General features: G+C 30.3%; 1 protein-coding gene across 3 annotated transcripts in view; it reads right to left on the bottom strand.

Annotated features, from left to right (window-relative positions):
* The window catches only part of metro (membrane palmitoylated protein 7-like protein metro), a 59613-nt gene that overhangs the window by 21022 nt on the left and 20616 nt on the right, over window positions 1-17975 (bottom strand). For all 3 annotated transcript variants that reach the window (XM_076479048.1, XM_076479125.1, XM_076479207.1), the window contains exons 4-7: window positions 11379-11497; window positions 6327-6404; window positions 5669-5746; window positions 1078-1209 (exon numbers count right to left, since the gene is read on the bottom strand). In XM_076479048.1, coding sequence (XP_076335163.1) covers window positions 1078-1209; window positions 5669-5746; window positions 6327-6404; window positions 11379-11497 — 407 coding nt within the window. The remainder of the gene's footprint in view (window positions 1-1077; window positions 1210-5668; window positions 5747-6326; window positions 6405-11378; window positions 11498-17975) is intronic.

Genomic DNA, 17975 nt, shown 5'->3' with positions numbered 1-17975 from the left:
CAACTGTCTTCAAATGGTTACAGAATGTACTAATACTCCATCAGTATTTTGTATTTATACAACTGTCTTCAAATGGTTACAGAATGTACTAATACTCCATCAGTATTTTGTATTTATACAACTGTCTTCAAATGGTTACAGAATGTACTAATACTCCATCAGTATTTTGTATTTATACAACTGTCTTCAAATGGTTACAGAATGTACTTCATACTCCATCGGTATTTTGTATTTATACAACTGTCTTCAAATGGTTACAGAATGTACTAATACTCCATCAGTATTTTGTATTTATACAACTGTCTTGAAATGGTTACAGAATGTACTTCATACTCCATCAGTATTTTGTATTTATACAACTGTCTTCAAATGGTTACAGAATGTACTAATACTCCATCAGTATTTTGTATTTATACAACTGTCTTGAAATGGTTACAGAATGTACTTCATACTCCATCAGTATTTTGTATTTATACAACTGTCTTCAAATGGTTACAGAATGTACTCATACTCCATCAGTATTTTGTATTTATACAACTGTCTTCAAATGGTTACAGAATGTACTTCATACTCCATCAGTATTTTGTATTTATACAACTGTCTTCAAATTGTTACAGAATGTACTTCATACTCCATCAGTATTTTGTATTTATACAACTGTCTTCAAATTGTTACAGAATGTACTTCATACTCCATCAGTATTTTGTATTTATACAACTGTCTTGAAATGGTTACAGAATGTACTTATACTCCATCAGTATTTTGTATTTATACAACTGTCTTGAAATGGTTACAGAATGTACTTATACTCCATCAGTATTTTGTATTTATACAACTGTCTTCAAATTGTTACAGAATGTACTTCATACTCCATCAGTATTTTGTATTTATACAACTGTCTTCAAATTGTTACAGAATGTACTTCATACTCCATCAGTATTTTGTATTTATACAACTGTCTTGAAATGGTTACAGAATGTACTTATACTCCATCAGTATTTTGTATTTATACAACTGTCTTGAAATGGTTACAGAATGTACTTATACTCCATCAGTATTTTGTATTTATAGACTTACCAAAGGCTCGTTACTTTTCACCAACTGAACAATTTTTACAGTGTCCTCATCTTCATCAACTTCTGTAGGGACATCAGGTAGAACAGGAAAAAACTCTTTTCTGGCTATCTGATCATGTGTTTGAAGAAGTCCCTAAGCACACACACACACATCAATATTTTTGTTATCTAGTTAAGTAAATGTATAACTATGCAATCAACCCTACATGCACAAGTATGTGGTGAAAATTGACATCAATCTTTTACAGTTACATTCAAAGTTTAATTAAACTACATCTCAAGACAGCTGGTGTTGGTATTAAAACTTTTGTTAAAATAAAGTAGAGAACACGTTTTGACCTTCTTAGGTCATCTTGAGGTTAAACTCTCTGTCTTGAGATACATTTTTACCTCAAGGTAATTTGTCATCACAAATTAATTTAACTTTATTATTAATATGTGCCATGAAACTGGACATCAAAATGTATGCTATAATTCAAATTTTATTATTATAGAAGTTTCAATTTCATAACTTCCAAGAGAAATATTTAAATATATTCTATATCTTAATTTATTTGTAACATGTAACACTTATTTCTTCCAAATGGTCTATTTTAGTTATTATTTTAATCTACACATGGTATCCTGAATGTGACATAAATTACACATTTATAGCATGGGTACTGCAGACACACAAACAGTTTCAGCATAGGTACTGCAGACAAACAATTTACAGCATAGGTACTACAGTCACACAAACAATTTACAGCATAGGTACTGCAGACACACAAACAATTTACAGCATAGGTACTGCAGACACACAAACAATTTACAGCATAGGTACTACAGTCACACAAACAATTTACAGCATAGGTACTACAGTCACACAAACAATTTACAGCATAGGTACTACAGTCACACAAACAATTTACAGCATAGGTACCACAGACACACAAACAATTTACAGCATAGTACACACAAAACAATTTACAGCATACGGACACACAAACAATTTACAGCATAGGTACTACAGACAAACAATTTACACAAACAATTTACAGCATAGGTACAGACACACAAAAAATTTACAGCATAGGTACTACAGTCACACAAACAATTTACAGCATAGGTACTACACACAAACAATTTACAGCATAGGTGCAGACACACAAAAATTTACAGCAGACACAAAACAATTTACAGCATAGGTACTGCAGACACAAACAATTTACAGCATAATTTACTACAGGTACTACAGACAAACAATTTACAGCATATACTACAGACACAAACATTTACAGCATAGGTACTACAGACACAAACAATTTACAGCATAGGTACTACAGTCACACAAACAATTTACAGCATAGGTACTACAGTCACACAAAAAATTTACAGCATAGGTACTACAGACACAAAATTTACAGCATAGGTACTGCAGACACACAAACAATTTACAGCATAGGTACTGCAGACACAAACAATTTACAGCATAGGTACTACAGTCACACAAACAATTTACAGCATAGGTACTACAGACACAAACAATTTACAGCATAGGTACTACAGACACAAACAATTTACAGCATAGGTACTGCAGACACAAACAATTTACAGCTTCCAATCTTCTTCCTTCCATGAAATTTAATCAAGAAAGTCAAACCTCCATACCACACCTTAACACATCTAGTCTTTCAAAATATGTCAATGATTCACATTGGTATTTATCACCGATTTACTTATGAACAACAGAAAGATATTCCAATTTTCTCAACTTCTCATTAGGGTAGCTTATTCTGAGGATAGTTTCTAAATTATATGATCTAGTCTCATTGTTGAGATAACCTCAATCAGCTAACACATTATTATAACCTACTTACAGTTTAGTTAAATGCCAGTTAGGTTACTATAACACATTTCGGTCAGAAAACTTAAATGATATGCTTAGGATATTTTACTTTTTAAGTATTAATATTTTTTGTTCTAAATTCTAAGTTGGAATTTATAAAAGATTTTCATACCATAAAGAACAAAAAAAAACAGCTAAATTTCAATGCAAGAGCTCATACATAAATTCTGTTTTATTTATTGTTGTACATCAAACTACAATGTAAAAAATTGAAACTTAAAATGAAAAAAATTCTCCAAGAGGTGCAGAATAAGATGCTTGAGCGTTATGTAATTCAATACTTTATTTAGTGCATTTCCTGTTTGTTCATGAAGAAGAAAGATCTAGTTTTTAAAAGTGCTCAGATTATAGAGTTTATATTCATTTCAATCAAAACTTCTTGAACCTACATGTTTTTCTGACATTATGATTGTTTACTGCAACTTCAGAAGTATTCTCTGCAAGTGATTTATTGTTTTGCAATGATAATTTTTGTAGTTAAGACTTAGTTCAAAAAACAATAATACAATTACATGAAAGCATCTGTGAAAAGGTTAAAGCCCTAATGCTGTTAAGATAGATAACTGTAACTGTCAGTTATAATCTGAAGTCATTCAGAGAAACTACTTTTATCTTTATTCACATTTTAAGATCTTCTCTACAGATGATTTTCCAACAGTTAATATTAACATAAAGAAAATAGGAGACAAAACATTAGTGTTTTACAGAAAAACAGTTGTTGATATTCATTTAAGACAGTACAACAATCAGGCTATATATCATAGAAGGCTGTAGAGGTGAGCAAACCTTGGTCAATATAACATATCAGTCTCCATAAATCATACAAGTCTGTAGGGAATGAGACAACTGTAGTCAATATAACATATCAGTTTCCATAAATCATACAAGTCTGTAGGGAATAAGACAACTGTAGTCAATACAACAATCATATATATACATGCCCCCTGTAAGTACAGAGATAAGTCTACGAATTTACAACGCTAAAATCAGGGGTTCGATTCCCCTCGGTGGGCTCAGCAGATAGTCTAATGTGGCTTTGCTATAAGAATAAGGAAAAAAGAAGAAAGAAATATGTATTTGTATCACAGAGGTTTGTCACACTGGACAATACAACAAAAAGTCTATACATGTATATATCATAGAGGTCTGTCACCCTGGACAATACAACAATCAGTCTATACATACATATATCATAAAAGTATGTCACCTTGAACAATAACCCAGTCTATACATATTAGAGATTTGTTTCTATTATTTAACTAAAAGACTAATGCATAATTTCTGACTAATAAACATTTAAAAAAGTTTACAAACTCCTTGAATAATAAACAAAGTGTAAAAATCCACTAAAAACATAAGACAAAACAGGTTAAAATTTAAATTTATACTAAATGATAACCCACAATAATAACCAAATTTATAGTGTTATTTTCTAACCCTTTCAGGTGCTGACCACAAAATTTAAGTTACAATAATTCTGATTATATTTCTACTCTTTTATATTAAGCAAAAAAATTATTTATAATTAACTGAAAGGTTCATTCGATATTTGCTCGTATACTAAACACTTATTGGTGTTCCAAATATTTGTGCACATCCAAAAGCACAAGTTAAAATTTAAAAATAAATTACCATCCATTGATAATATATTCACATATTATCCTACAGCTTTTCATTCCATCCTCTTATGATATCTTGTAATGTGACCTAAATAGCTACTAATGAAATACTTCTGTGAAATATTTTGGCCTTTAAGTTTCAGCAGAAAGATTAAAAGTTACTTACATTACCACAGAGTGCATACAACGAATACTAATTTATGACAAATAAACAAACAAAAAGAATCAGCATTGCAGCAACAAACAAAAGACAAGGATCAGCACTGCAGCAACAAACAAAAAACAAGGATCAGCACTGCAACAACAAACAAAAAAACAAGAATCAGCACTGCAACAACAAACAAAAGACAAGGATCAGCACTGCAGCACTGCAACGTTTCGACCTTCTTCGGTCATCGTCAGGTTCACAAACCTGACGTTCACTTTGTGAACCTGACGATGACCGAAGAAGGTCGAAACGTTGTTCGCTCTTCTATGTAAAGTGTTTTCTCAGCCCAAACGAGCCGTTTTTGCATATAAATTGAAGTCTACTTATTAAGTGAATAGAAACCCTATAACCCAAGTACTTTTGGTGGATCTTTCTTCTTTAGGGGCAATGTTTTAAGTAAATTTGTTCAAAGTTTCATAATATTTGGTTATTTCTACTATGAGATGGAAAGAAACAATGGAAAATGTAACATGTCCTTATGATATTTTAGTTAAAATAGTAATGTTTCCTGTATAATGCAAAGAACAAAGATTTAAGTGTTTTTTTTTTTTATGGAACAAAAATGAAGAAACTTATATGTAATTTCTGAGTAATGAGAATGTGTACTCTATTATAACTAACTCCTTTGAAACACCTGAACCAAACAGTAACAAATAAGCAAGAAAATAACTTGTTCACATCCATTAACAATTCATTACAATAGTTTTCTGTCACTATAAAATAAAAATGACAGCTTTGCCTACCTTGCATAATGCAGTACCTTGGAGGCATTTGCAAGAGGTCTCATAAAACCCTTTCAATTATTCTAAATATATGCAAATTTAACAATTAACACCTAAGACTTCCAAAAACAATAACAAACTCTAATAATACAAACCTTCACATGAGGATCTCGTAACAACTGACAAAGTTCTTGCTGATCTCTTGAAATTCCTTTTCTCAGCTCTTCGAGTATCTAAAGACAGATTTACAAATATTACATAACTGAATTTTAATTTTGGTATTGAGACCAAAACTGTTACACATTTCAGTAGTTATCCGTATGATATTTTGATATGTATACGAGAAATATAACAAAGACAATAATTTAGTATTTCCCTTGGAAGTAATAGCTTTTGGTGTTTTTATTTTATAAGAAAGTCAACTGATATTTCATATTTTTTACGTATGAAATGCAAATCATCTTTACACATCTTGTAAGTTCTATGTATTTTATATTCTATGAAGAACACTAAATAAACAGGAGGAAATCTCCAATAACCATGGCTATAATTACATCTCAAATCAGTCAAGAAAGGGAGCTATGAGCAAAACATTTGTACTTGATAAAACAACAATTCAGAACCATTCTGCAAGATGCTATATCATGGCTAAAAATTTAATAAAAAGTAGGGAATATATTAAGCTAGCTGTAAATGTAAACATACTTGTAATACTGTCTTTGTTATTGAAGTCAGATACAGGTTTAAGTAAAAAAGTTTCACACCCACATAACACAAATACATATATTCTGATTGTGTAGCTACAAATATTACCTGGTCTCCTAAAAGAGAAGCATTTTGATTAGATGGCTTCCATCCTTTTCCTTTATGATTGGCCACTCGATTGTACACCTGGTTTAAATACAACTCATGAACCAAAATATTTTCTACCTAAAGCTACTTGAAATGTAAGAAAATTGTAGCAGAAATTATAAGAAATATTAAATAAACCAAATCTTGTATCTACTTTTTATAGAAATATTAAATAAACCAAATCTTGTATCTACTTTTTATATATATAAAAAAGTGTTTCTTTGACCAAATTTTTTAAATTAGTTCAAAAGGAAGTCAGTAATCATGTTTTCTGTTTGAGATTTCTATCCTGTTTTGTTTGTGTTAGTACAAAGTCACATATTGGGCTACCTGCACTCTTTCTACTGTGGAACTAGTCACATACTGGGCTACTTGCACTCTTTCTACTGTGGAACTAGTCACATACTGGGCTACCTGCACTCTTTCTACTGTGGGACTAGTCACATACTGGGCTACCTGCACTCTTTCTACTGTGAAACTAGTCACATACTGGGCTACCTGCACTCTTTCTACTGTGGGACTAGTCACATACTGGGCTACCTGCACTCTTTCTACTGTGGAACTAGTCACATACTGGGCTACCTGCACTCTTTCTACTGTGAAACTAGTCACATACTGGGCTACCTGCACTCTTTCTACTGTGGGACTAGTCACATACTGGGCTACCTGCACTCTTTCTACTGTGAAACTAGTCACATACTGGGCTACCTGCACTCTTTCTACTGTGGGACTAGTCACATACTGGGCTACCTGCACTCTTTCTACTGTGAAACTAGTCACATACTGGGCTACCTGCACTCTTTCTACTGTGAAACTAGTCACATACTGGGCTACCTGCACTCTTTCTACTGTGAAACTAGTCACATACTGGGCTACCTGCACTCTTTCTACTGTGAAACTAGTCACATACTGGGCTACCTGCACTCTTTCTACTGTGAAACTAGTCACATACTGGGCTACCTGCACTCTTTCTACTGTGGAACTAGTCACATACTGGGCTACCTGCACTCTTTCTACTGTGAAACTAGTCACATACTGGGCTACCTGCACTCTTTCTACTGTGGGACTAGTCACATACTGGGCTACCTGCACTCTTTCTACTGTGGGACTAGTCACATACTGGGCTACCTGCACTCTTTCTACTGTGGGACTAGTCACATACTGGGCTACCTGCACTCTTTCTACTGTGGAACTAGTCACATACTGGGCTACCTGCACTCTTTCTACTGTGAAACTAGTCACATACTGGGCTACCTGCACTCTTTCTACTGTGGGACTAGTCACATACTGGGCTACCTGCACTCTTTCTACTGTGAAACTAGTCACATACTGGGCTACCTGCACTCTTTCTACTGTGGGACTAGTCACATACTGGGCTACCTGCACTCTTTCTACTGTGAAACTAGTCACATACTGGGCTACCTGCACTCTTTCTACTGTGGGACTAGTCACATACTGGGCTACCTGCACTCTTTCTACTGTGAAACTAGTCACATACTGGGCTACCTGCACTCTTTCTACTGTGGGACTAGTCACATACTGGGCTACCTGCACTCTTTCTACTGTGAAACTAGTCACATACTGGGCTACCTGCACTCTTTCTACTGTGGGACTAGTCACATACTGGGCTACCTGCACTCTTTCTACTGTGAAACTAGTCACATACTGGGCTACCTGCACTCTTTCTACTGTGAAACTAGTCACATACTGGGCTACCTGCACTCTTTCTACTGTGGAACTAGTCACATACTGGGCTACCTGCACTCTTTCTACTGTGAAACTAGTCACATACTGGGCTACCTGCACTCTTTCTACTGTGAAACTAGTCACATACTGGGCTACCTGCACTCTTTCTACTGTGGGACTAGTCACATACTGGGCTACCTGCACTCTTTCTACTGTGGAACTAGTCACATACTGGGCTACCTGCACTCTTTCTACTGTGGAACTAGTCACATACTGGGCTACCTGCACTCTTTCTACTGTGAAACTAGTCACATACTGGGCTACCTGCACTCTTTCTACTGTGGAACTAGTCACATACTGGGCTACCTGCACTCTTTCTACTGTGAAACTAGTCACATACTAGGCTACCTGCACTCTTTCTACTGTGGAACTAGTCACATACTGGGCTACCTGCACTCTTTCTACTGTGGAACTAGTCACATACTGGGCTACCTGCACTCTTTCTACTGTGGAACTAGTCACATACTGGGCTATCTGCACTCTTTCTACTGTGGAACTAGTCACATACTGGGCTACCTGCACTCTTTCTACTGTGGGACTAGTCACATACTGGGCTACCTGCACTCTTTCTACTGTGGAACTAGTCACATACTGGGCTACCTGCACTCTTTCTACTGTGGAACTAGTCACATACTGGGCTACCTGCACTCTTTCTACTGTGGAACTAGTCACATACTGGGCTACCTGCACTCTTTCTACTGTGGGACTAGTCACATACTGGGCTACCTGCACTCTTTCTACTGTGGGACTAGTCACATACTGGGCTACCTGCACTCTTTCTACTGTGGAACTAGTCACATACTGGGCTACCTGCACTCTTTCTACTGTGGAACTAGTCACATACTGGGCTACCTGCACTCTTTCTACTGTGGGACTAGTCACATACTGGGCTACCTGCACTCTTTCTACTGTGGGACTAGTCACATACTGGGCTACCTGCACTCTTTCTTCTGTGGGACTAGTCACATACTGGGCTACCTGCACTCTTTCTACTGTGAAACTAGTCACATACTGGGCTACCTGCACTCTTTCTACTGTGGAACTAGTCACATACTGGGCTACCTGCACTCTTTCTACTGTGAAACTAGTCACATACTGGGCTACCTGCACTCTTTCTACTGTGGAACTAGTCACATACTGGGCTACCTGCACTCTTTCTACTGTGAAACTAGTCACATACTGGGCTACCTGCACTCTTTCTACTGTGGGACTAGTCACATACTGGGCTACCTGCACTCTTTCTACTGTGAAACTAGTCACATACTGGGCTACCTGCACTCTTTCTACTGTGAAACTAGTCACATACTGGGCTACCTGCACTCTTTCTTCTGTGGGACTAGTCACATACTGGGCTACCTGCACTCTTTCTACTGTGGAACTAGTCACATACTGGGCTACCTGCACTCTTTCTACTGTGGGACTAGTACCCTTTTGTTTTGCATCAAAAATCTGTATATTTACCTCTGACCTAACAGGGGACATTAGTAACAACAGAACCAGTTGTTTAAAATACATCTAAATACATAATTAAAACAAAATAAGTAATTAATAATACTTAACAGACTTATGTAAGACATACAACAAGTGTATTTAAATAGCATAAACCTAACTTATGAGTTGCTAATAAAATCAGATTGGTATTCACCTGAATTACTTGCATATCTAAGGAACATAGTTACTTTAACTACTACAGAACTGTTTAAATAACTTACAGCTGTTAGCAAAAACCTTAATAAACAAAGTTATAAAGTGTAACTGAGTTACAATGGCTATTGTGTCATATATATATATATATGTGATAAAAACTTTTAATACACAGTTATAAAGTGTAACTGAGTTACAATGGCTATTGTGTCATATATATGATTATAAAAACCTTAATGAAAGTGAGTTTCAATATTCTTTAAATAAAGTAACATATGGAAAACTGCCTTAAAACATTAGTTACAATAAATCTCACAATACAAAGAACACTTAAGTCAAAACATGCTAATAAATTTATTTTGTTTTAATTTATGTTACAATTTTTTTTCTCTCAGTTTTTTAGTCTCCTGTTTTACTAATTTGTAAGTGAAAGTCATATCCCTCATACTACACCAACCTACCATATCCTCTCTTACTCAAAATACCAATAGTTTTCTCTGGTATTCAACACTGGATTATTTATAACCAATAGAAAGACAAATGTTTAACGTATCAAATGATATATCATAATACATTTTACCTGTACAGAAGTTTCTATGTTTCTTCCAGTTCAAACTTTATTCCCATTAGAAAGGTGTCAGTAATCTGAGCTAAATTTTTAACAGCTCTTATTACATAGTTATAAAGCCAGAAATTTTATGGTAGTCATGGGAAATTGCTTCTTACATGTTACTATTCTGTGTATGTTTCACTGACAAAAAAAGTTTGACATTTATTTTGGAGATCTTAGAGATTCTTCAAATAAAATTTGATCATTTCCAAATGAAGAAAAGTATTTTTAATCTTAACATGCAGCATCATATTGCACTAAAAGTCGTCAACATTTTGACTCCATACGTTCACACAAAGTTTTAATGAAAATAATTCCTAACAAATTCAGATTTTTTGCCTACAAAAGACTTATAATGCTTACTGATAGCTTATAAAAGTTTGTAAAGATACACAAAACATGTTAGAACTTGCAGTATCAGAACTCTAAAGTTCAGTTCTGGGTCACAAACTAGGTCAGTTGAGTCCAAGAGAGTTAATTCTTTCCTAGAGGCTATGCATATACATTTACTAATTTATTTAATGTGGATTTGGGTTTAGATATGTTTTCTCATTAGTTTGTTTTATAATCTCCTTCCACTTTGAGTTTTAAAATTGTTCTTAAAAATTTTTCTATTACAGCATGTAAGCTTCTACTTAATAGTCACAATATTAGTTATTATAGTCTTTTGTTTATTTTAATTATATGTTCATTAAATACTCATCACTTCTGTTATCATATAATCATCAGAGCAAATATACACACAGAATTAAATTCTATAAACATTATACTTTAAAAAACTTTTGTTTTTCGTAAGGTAAATTCAAATTTGTAATCAGTCTTTTTTTGTCTCATAAATTTATTCTCAATATGACGGTAAAGCCATGTGTAAGTTGTTTTATCACACTCTTTATTAAATTTGAAACTCTATGAAATTTTATATTTTAAGTCAAAATAAAAATTGACTTTATCAAAATCAACACTCTGTTATAATCTATCAGCTACAATGACAAAATAATGCAAAGTCCACTCACAAAAACAAGTGCCTGTAGTGGGCGACTCTGTAGCAATTCCCTTAAAAAAACTTTGTCCTCTTCTCGGCCTTGAACCTGGTCACTAAGCTGTTCTAATAAGGACAGCAACCTTTGTATAGCTACAAAAAGTCAGGTAAAGTGAATACAAAGACTCTTTATCAATTACTACTTTCTACTGTTTGAACAAGAATACGAGTAAATTCTAGATCATGCACTCTTATGTAATAACAATTATAATAAAAGATACTCAGTTATAAACTGTAAGGCAACACAAAGATAACAATTAAAAATAATTAATATTAAACTGAAGCAGAAGAAACTTGAAATATACACTTTGATGTTAAAAACGAATTAGTGCTACATTTACAACTGATTTGTGAATGTCGGAGTTATAAAACAATTTTCAGCAAAATAGCACCTAATGAACACAAGTTAAATAACCAGGTCAGACTTAAAGATAACAAGAACATTGTACCAATCATGGGTATACATTACTTTTAATGTTCTCAATATTTACAAGTTGTTTACTCTTTTATTATACAAAAAAATACAACACATTAATTAGCACTAGCAATTATGTTTTATCATAGAACAATATCATTTAAACCAATATACCTTAATTAATATTTCTTATTACAAATTATTACATTGAAAAATTATAAAATAACCTTAATTCACAATACTTTACACTTCTAATACACATCATTGTCAAACTATGAAAATACCTTAATTCACAATACTTTACACTTCTAATACACATCATTGTAAAACTATAAAAATACCTTAATTCACAACACTTTACACTTCTAATACACATCATTGTAAAACTATAAAAATACCTTAATTCACAATACTTTACACTTCTAATACACATCATTGTAAAACTATTAAAAATACCTTAATTCACAATGCTTTGCACTTCTAATAGACATCGTTGTAAAACTATAAAAATACCTTAATTCATAATACTTTGCACTTCTAACAGACATCGTTGTAAAACTATAAAATACCTTAATTCACAATACTTTACACTTCTAATATACATCATTGTAAAACTATAAACTACCTTAATTCACAATACTTTATACTTCTAATATACATCATTGTAAAACTATAAAAATACCTTAATTCACAATACTTTACACTTTTAATACACATCATTGTAAAACTATAAAAATACCTTAATTCACAATGCTTTGCACTTCTAATACACATCGTTGTAAAACTATAAAATACCTTAATTCACAATACTTTACACTTCTAATACACATCATTGTAAAACTATAAAAATACCTTAATTCACAACACTTTACACTTCTAATACACATCATTGTAAAACTATAAAAATACCTTAATTCACAATACTTTACACTTCTAATACACATCATTGTAAAACTATTAAAATACCTTAATTCACAATACTTTACACTTCTAACAGACATCATTGTAAAACTATAAAAATACCTTAATTCATAATACTTTACACTTCTAACAGACATCATTGTAAAACTATAAAAATACCTTAATTCACAATACTTTACACTTCTAATATACATCATTGTAAAACTATAAACTACCTTAATTCACAATACTTTATACTTCTAATATACATCATTGTAAAACTATAAAAATACCTTAATTCACAATACTTTACACTTTTAATACACATCATTGTAAAACTATAAAAATACCTTAATTCACAATACTTTACACTTCTAATACACATCATTGTAAAACTATAAAAATACCTTAATTCACAATACTTTACACTTCTAATACACATCATTGTAAAACTATAAAAATACCTTAATTTACAATACTTTACACTTCTAACAAACATCATTGTAAAACTATAAAAATACCTTAATTCACAATACTTTACACTTCTAACAGACATCATTGTAAAACTATAAAAATACCTTAATTCACAATACTTTACACTTCTAACAGACATCATTGTAAAACTATAAAAATACCTTAATTCACAATACTTTACACTTCTAATACACATCATTGTAAAACTATAAAAATACCTTAATTCACAATACTTTACACTTCTAATACACATCATTGTAAAACTATAAAAATACCTTAATTCACAATACTTTACACTTCTAATACACATCATTGTAAAACTATGAAAATACCATAATTCACAATACTTTACACTTCTAATAGACATCATTGTAAAACTATAAAGTAACCTTAATTCACAATACTTTACACTTCTAATATACATCATTGTAAAACTATGAAAATACCTTAATTCACAATACTTTACACTTCTAATACACATCATTGTAAAACTAAAAATACCTTAATTCACAATACTTTACACTTCTAATAGACATCATTGTAAAACTATAAAAATACCTTAATTCACAATACTTTACACTTCTAACAGACATCATTGTAAAACTATAAAAATACCTTAATTCACAATACTTTACACTTCAAATATACATCATTGTAAAACTATAAAAATATCTTAATTCACAATACTTTACACTTCTAATAGACATCATTGTAAAACTATAAAGTAACCTTAATTCACAATGCTTTACACTTCTAATATACATCATTGTAAAACTATGAAAATACTTTAATTCACAATACTTTACACTTCTAATACACATCATTGTAAAACTAAAAAAATACCTTAATTCACAATACTTTACACTTCTAATACACATCATTGTAAAACTATGAAAATACCATAATTCACAATACTTTACACTTCTAATACACATCATTGTAAAACTAAAAATACCTTAATTCACAATACTTTACACTTCTAATAGACATCATTGTAAAACTATAAAAATACCTTAATTCACAATACTTTACACTTCTAACAGACATCATTGTAAAACTATAAAAATACCTTAATTCACAATACTTTACACTTCTAATATACATCATTGTAAAACTATAAAAATATCTTAATTCACAATACTTTACACTTCTAATAGACATCATTGTAAAACTATAAAGTAACCTTAATTCACAATGCTTTACACTTCTAATATACATCATTGTAAAACTAAAAATACCTTAATTCACAATACTTTACACTTCTAATAGACATCATTGTAAAACTATAAAAATACCTTAATTCACAATACTTTACACTTCTAATACACATCATTGTAAAACTATAAAAATACCTTAATTCACAATACTTTATACTTCTAATATACATCATTGTAAAACTATGAAAATACCTTAATTCACAATACTTTATACTTCTAATATACATCATTGTAAAACTATGAAAATACCTTAATTCACAATATTTTACACTTGTAATATACATCATTGTAAAACTATAAAAATACCTTAATTCACAATACTTTACACTTCTAATACACATCATTGTAAAACTATAAAAATACCTTAATTCACAATACTTTACACTTCTAATATACATCATTGTAAAACTATAAAAAATACCTTAATTCACAATACTTTACACTTCTAATATACATCATTGTAAAACTATAAAAATACCTTAATTCACAAAACTTTACACTTTTAATACACATCATTGTAAAACTATAAAAATACCTTAATTCACAATACACTTCTAATAGACATCATTGTAAAACTATAAAGTAACTGTAATTCACAATACTTTACACTTCTAATATACATCATTGTAAAACTATGAAAATACCTTAATTCACAAACTTTACACTTCTAATATACATCATTGTAAAACTAATAATACCTTAATTCACAATACTTTACACTTCTAATATACATCATTGTAAAACTATAAAAATACCTTAATTCACAATACTTTACACTTCTAATATACATCATTGTAAAACTATAAAAATATCTTAATTCACAATGCTTTGCACTTCTAATATACATCATTGTAAAACTATAAAAAATACCTTAATTCACAATGCTTTACACTTCTAATATACATCATTGTAAAACTATGAAAATACCTTAATTCACAATACTTTACACTTCTAATATACATCATTGTAAAACTATGAAAATACCTTAATTCACAATACTTTACACTTCTAATACACATCATTGTAAAACTATAAAAATACCTTAATTCACAATACTTTACACTTCTAATACACATCATTGTAAAACTATGAAAATATCATAATTCACAATACTTTATACTTCTAATATACATCATTGTAAAACTATGAAAATACCTTAATTCACAATACTTTACACTTGTAATATACATCATTGTAAAACTATGAAAATACCTTAATTCACAATACTTTACACTTCTAATACATCATTGTAAAACTATAAAAATACCTTAATTCACAATACTTTACACTTCTAACATACATCATTGTAAAACTATAAAAATACCTTAATTCACAATACTTTACACTTCTAATAGACATCATTGTAAAACTATAAAAATACCTTAATTCACAATACTTTACACTTCTAATACACATCATTGTAAAACTATAAAAATACCTTAATTCACAATACTTTACACTTCTAATACACATCATTGTAAAACTATAAAAAATACCTTAATTCACAATACTTTACACTTCTAATACACATCATTGTAAAACTATAAAAATACCTTAATTCACAATACTTTACACTTCTAATACACATCATTGTAAAACTATTAAAATACCTTAATTTACAATACTTTACACTTCTAATATACATCGTTGTAAAACTATAAAAAATACCTTAATTCACAATGCTTTACACTTCTAATAGACATCATTGTAAAACTATAAAAATACCTTAATTCATAATACTTTACACTTCTAATAGACATCATTGTAAAACTATAAAAATACCTTAATTCACAATACTTTTACACTTCTAATATACATCATTGTAAAACTATAAAAATACCTTAATTCACAATACTTTACACTTCTAATATACATCATTGTAAAACTATAAAATACCTTAATTCACAATACTTTACACTTCTAATATACATCATTGTAAAACTATAAAAATACCTTAATTCACAATGCTTTACACTTCTAATACACATCATTGTAAAACTATAAAAAATACCTTAATTCACAATACTTTACACTTCTAATACACATCATTGTAAAACTATAAAATACCTTAATTCACAATACTTTACACTTCTAATGGACATCATTGTAAAACTATAAAATACCTTAATTCACAATACTTTACACTTCTAATAGACATCATTGTAAAACTATAAAAATACCTTAATTCACAATACTTTACACTTCTAATATACATCATTGTAAAACTATAAAAATACCTTAATTCACAATACTTTACACTTCTAATATACATCGTTGTAAAACTATAAAATACCTTAATTCACAATACTTTATACTTCTAATATACATCGTTGTAAAGACTATAAAAATGCCTTAATTCACAATACTTTACACTTCTAATACACATCATTGTAAAACTATAAAATACCTTAATTCACAATACTTTACACTTCTAATATACATCATTGTAAAACTATAAAAATACCTTAATTCACAATACTTTACACTTCTAATAGACATCGTTGTAAAACTATAAAAAATACCTTAATTCACAATACTTTACACTTCTAATAGACATCATTGTAAAACTATAAAAATACCTTAATTCACAATGCTTTACACTTCTAATATACATCATTGTAAAACTATAAACTACCTTAATTCACAATACTTTATACTTCTAATATACATCATTGTAAAACTATAAAAATATCTTAATTCACAATACTTTACACTTCTAATACACATCATTGTAAAACTATAAAAATACCTTAATTCACAATACTTTACACTTCTAATACACATCATTGTAAAACTATAAAAATACCTTAATTCACAATACTTTACACTTCTAATACACATCATTGTAAAACTATAAAAATACCTTAATTCACAATACTTTACACTTCTAATATACATCATTGTAAAACTATAAAATACCTTAATTCACAATACTTTACACTTCTAATACACATCGTTGTAAAACTATGAAAATACCATAATTCACAATACTTTACACTTCTAATAGACATCATTGTAAAACTATAAAGTAACCTTAATTCACAATACTTTACACTTCTAATATACATCATTGTAAAACTATGAAAATACCTTAATTCACAATACTTTACACTTCTAATACACATCATTGTAAAACTAAAATACCTTAATTCACAATACTTTACACTTCTAATAGACATCGTTGTAAAACTATAAAAATACCTTAATTCACAATGCTTTACACTTCTAATAGACATCATTGTAAAACTATAAAAATACCTTAATTCACAATGCTTTACACTTCTAATATACATCGTTGTAAAACTATAAAAATATCTTAATTCACAATACTTTACACTTCTAATGGACATCATTGTAAAACTATAAAATAACCTTAATTCACAATGCTTTACACTTCTAATATACATCGTTGTAAAACTATGAAAATACTTTAATTCACAATACTTTACACTTCTAATACACATCATTGTAAAACTAAAAAAATACCTTAATTCACAATACTTTACACTTCTAATATACATCATTGTAAAACTATGAAAATACCATAATTCACAATGCTTTGCAC

This window comes from Tachypleus tridentatus, chromosome 1, assembly GCF_004210375.1.
Source record: "Tachypleus tridentatus isolate NWPU-2018 chromosome 1, ASM421037v1, whole genome shotgun sequence".
Classification (NCBI taxonomy): domain Eukaryota; kingdom Metazoa; phylum Arthropoda; class Merostomata; order Xiphosura; family Limulidae; genus Tachypleus; species Tachypleus tridentatus.
The sequence above is the reverse complement of the archived record's forward strand: the minus strand, read 5'-3'. Positions and strand labels throughout refer to the sequence as shown.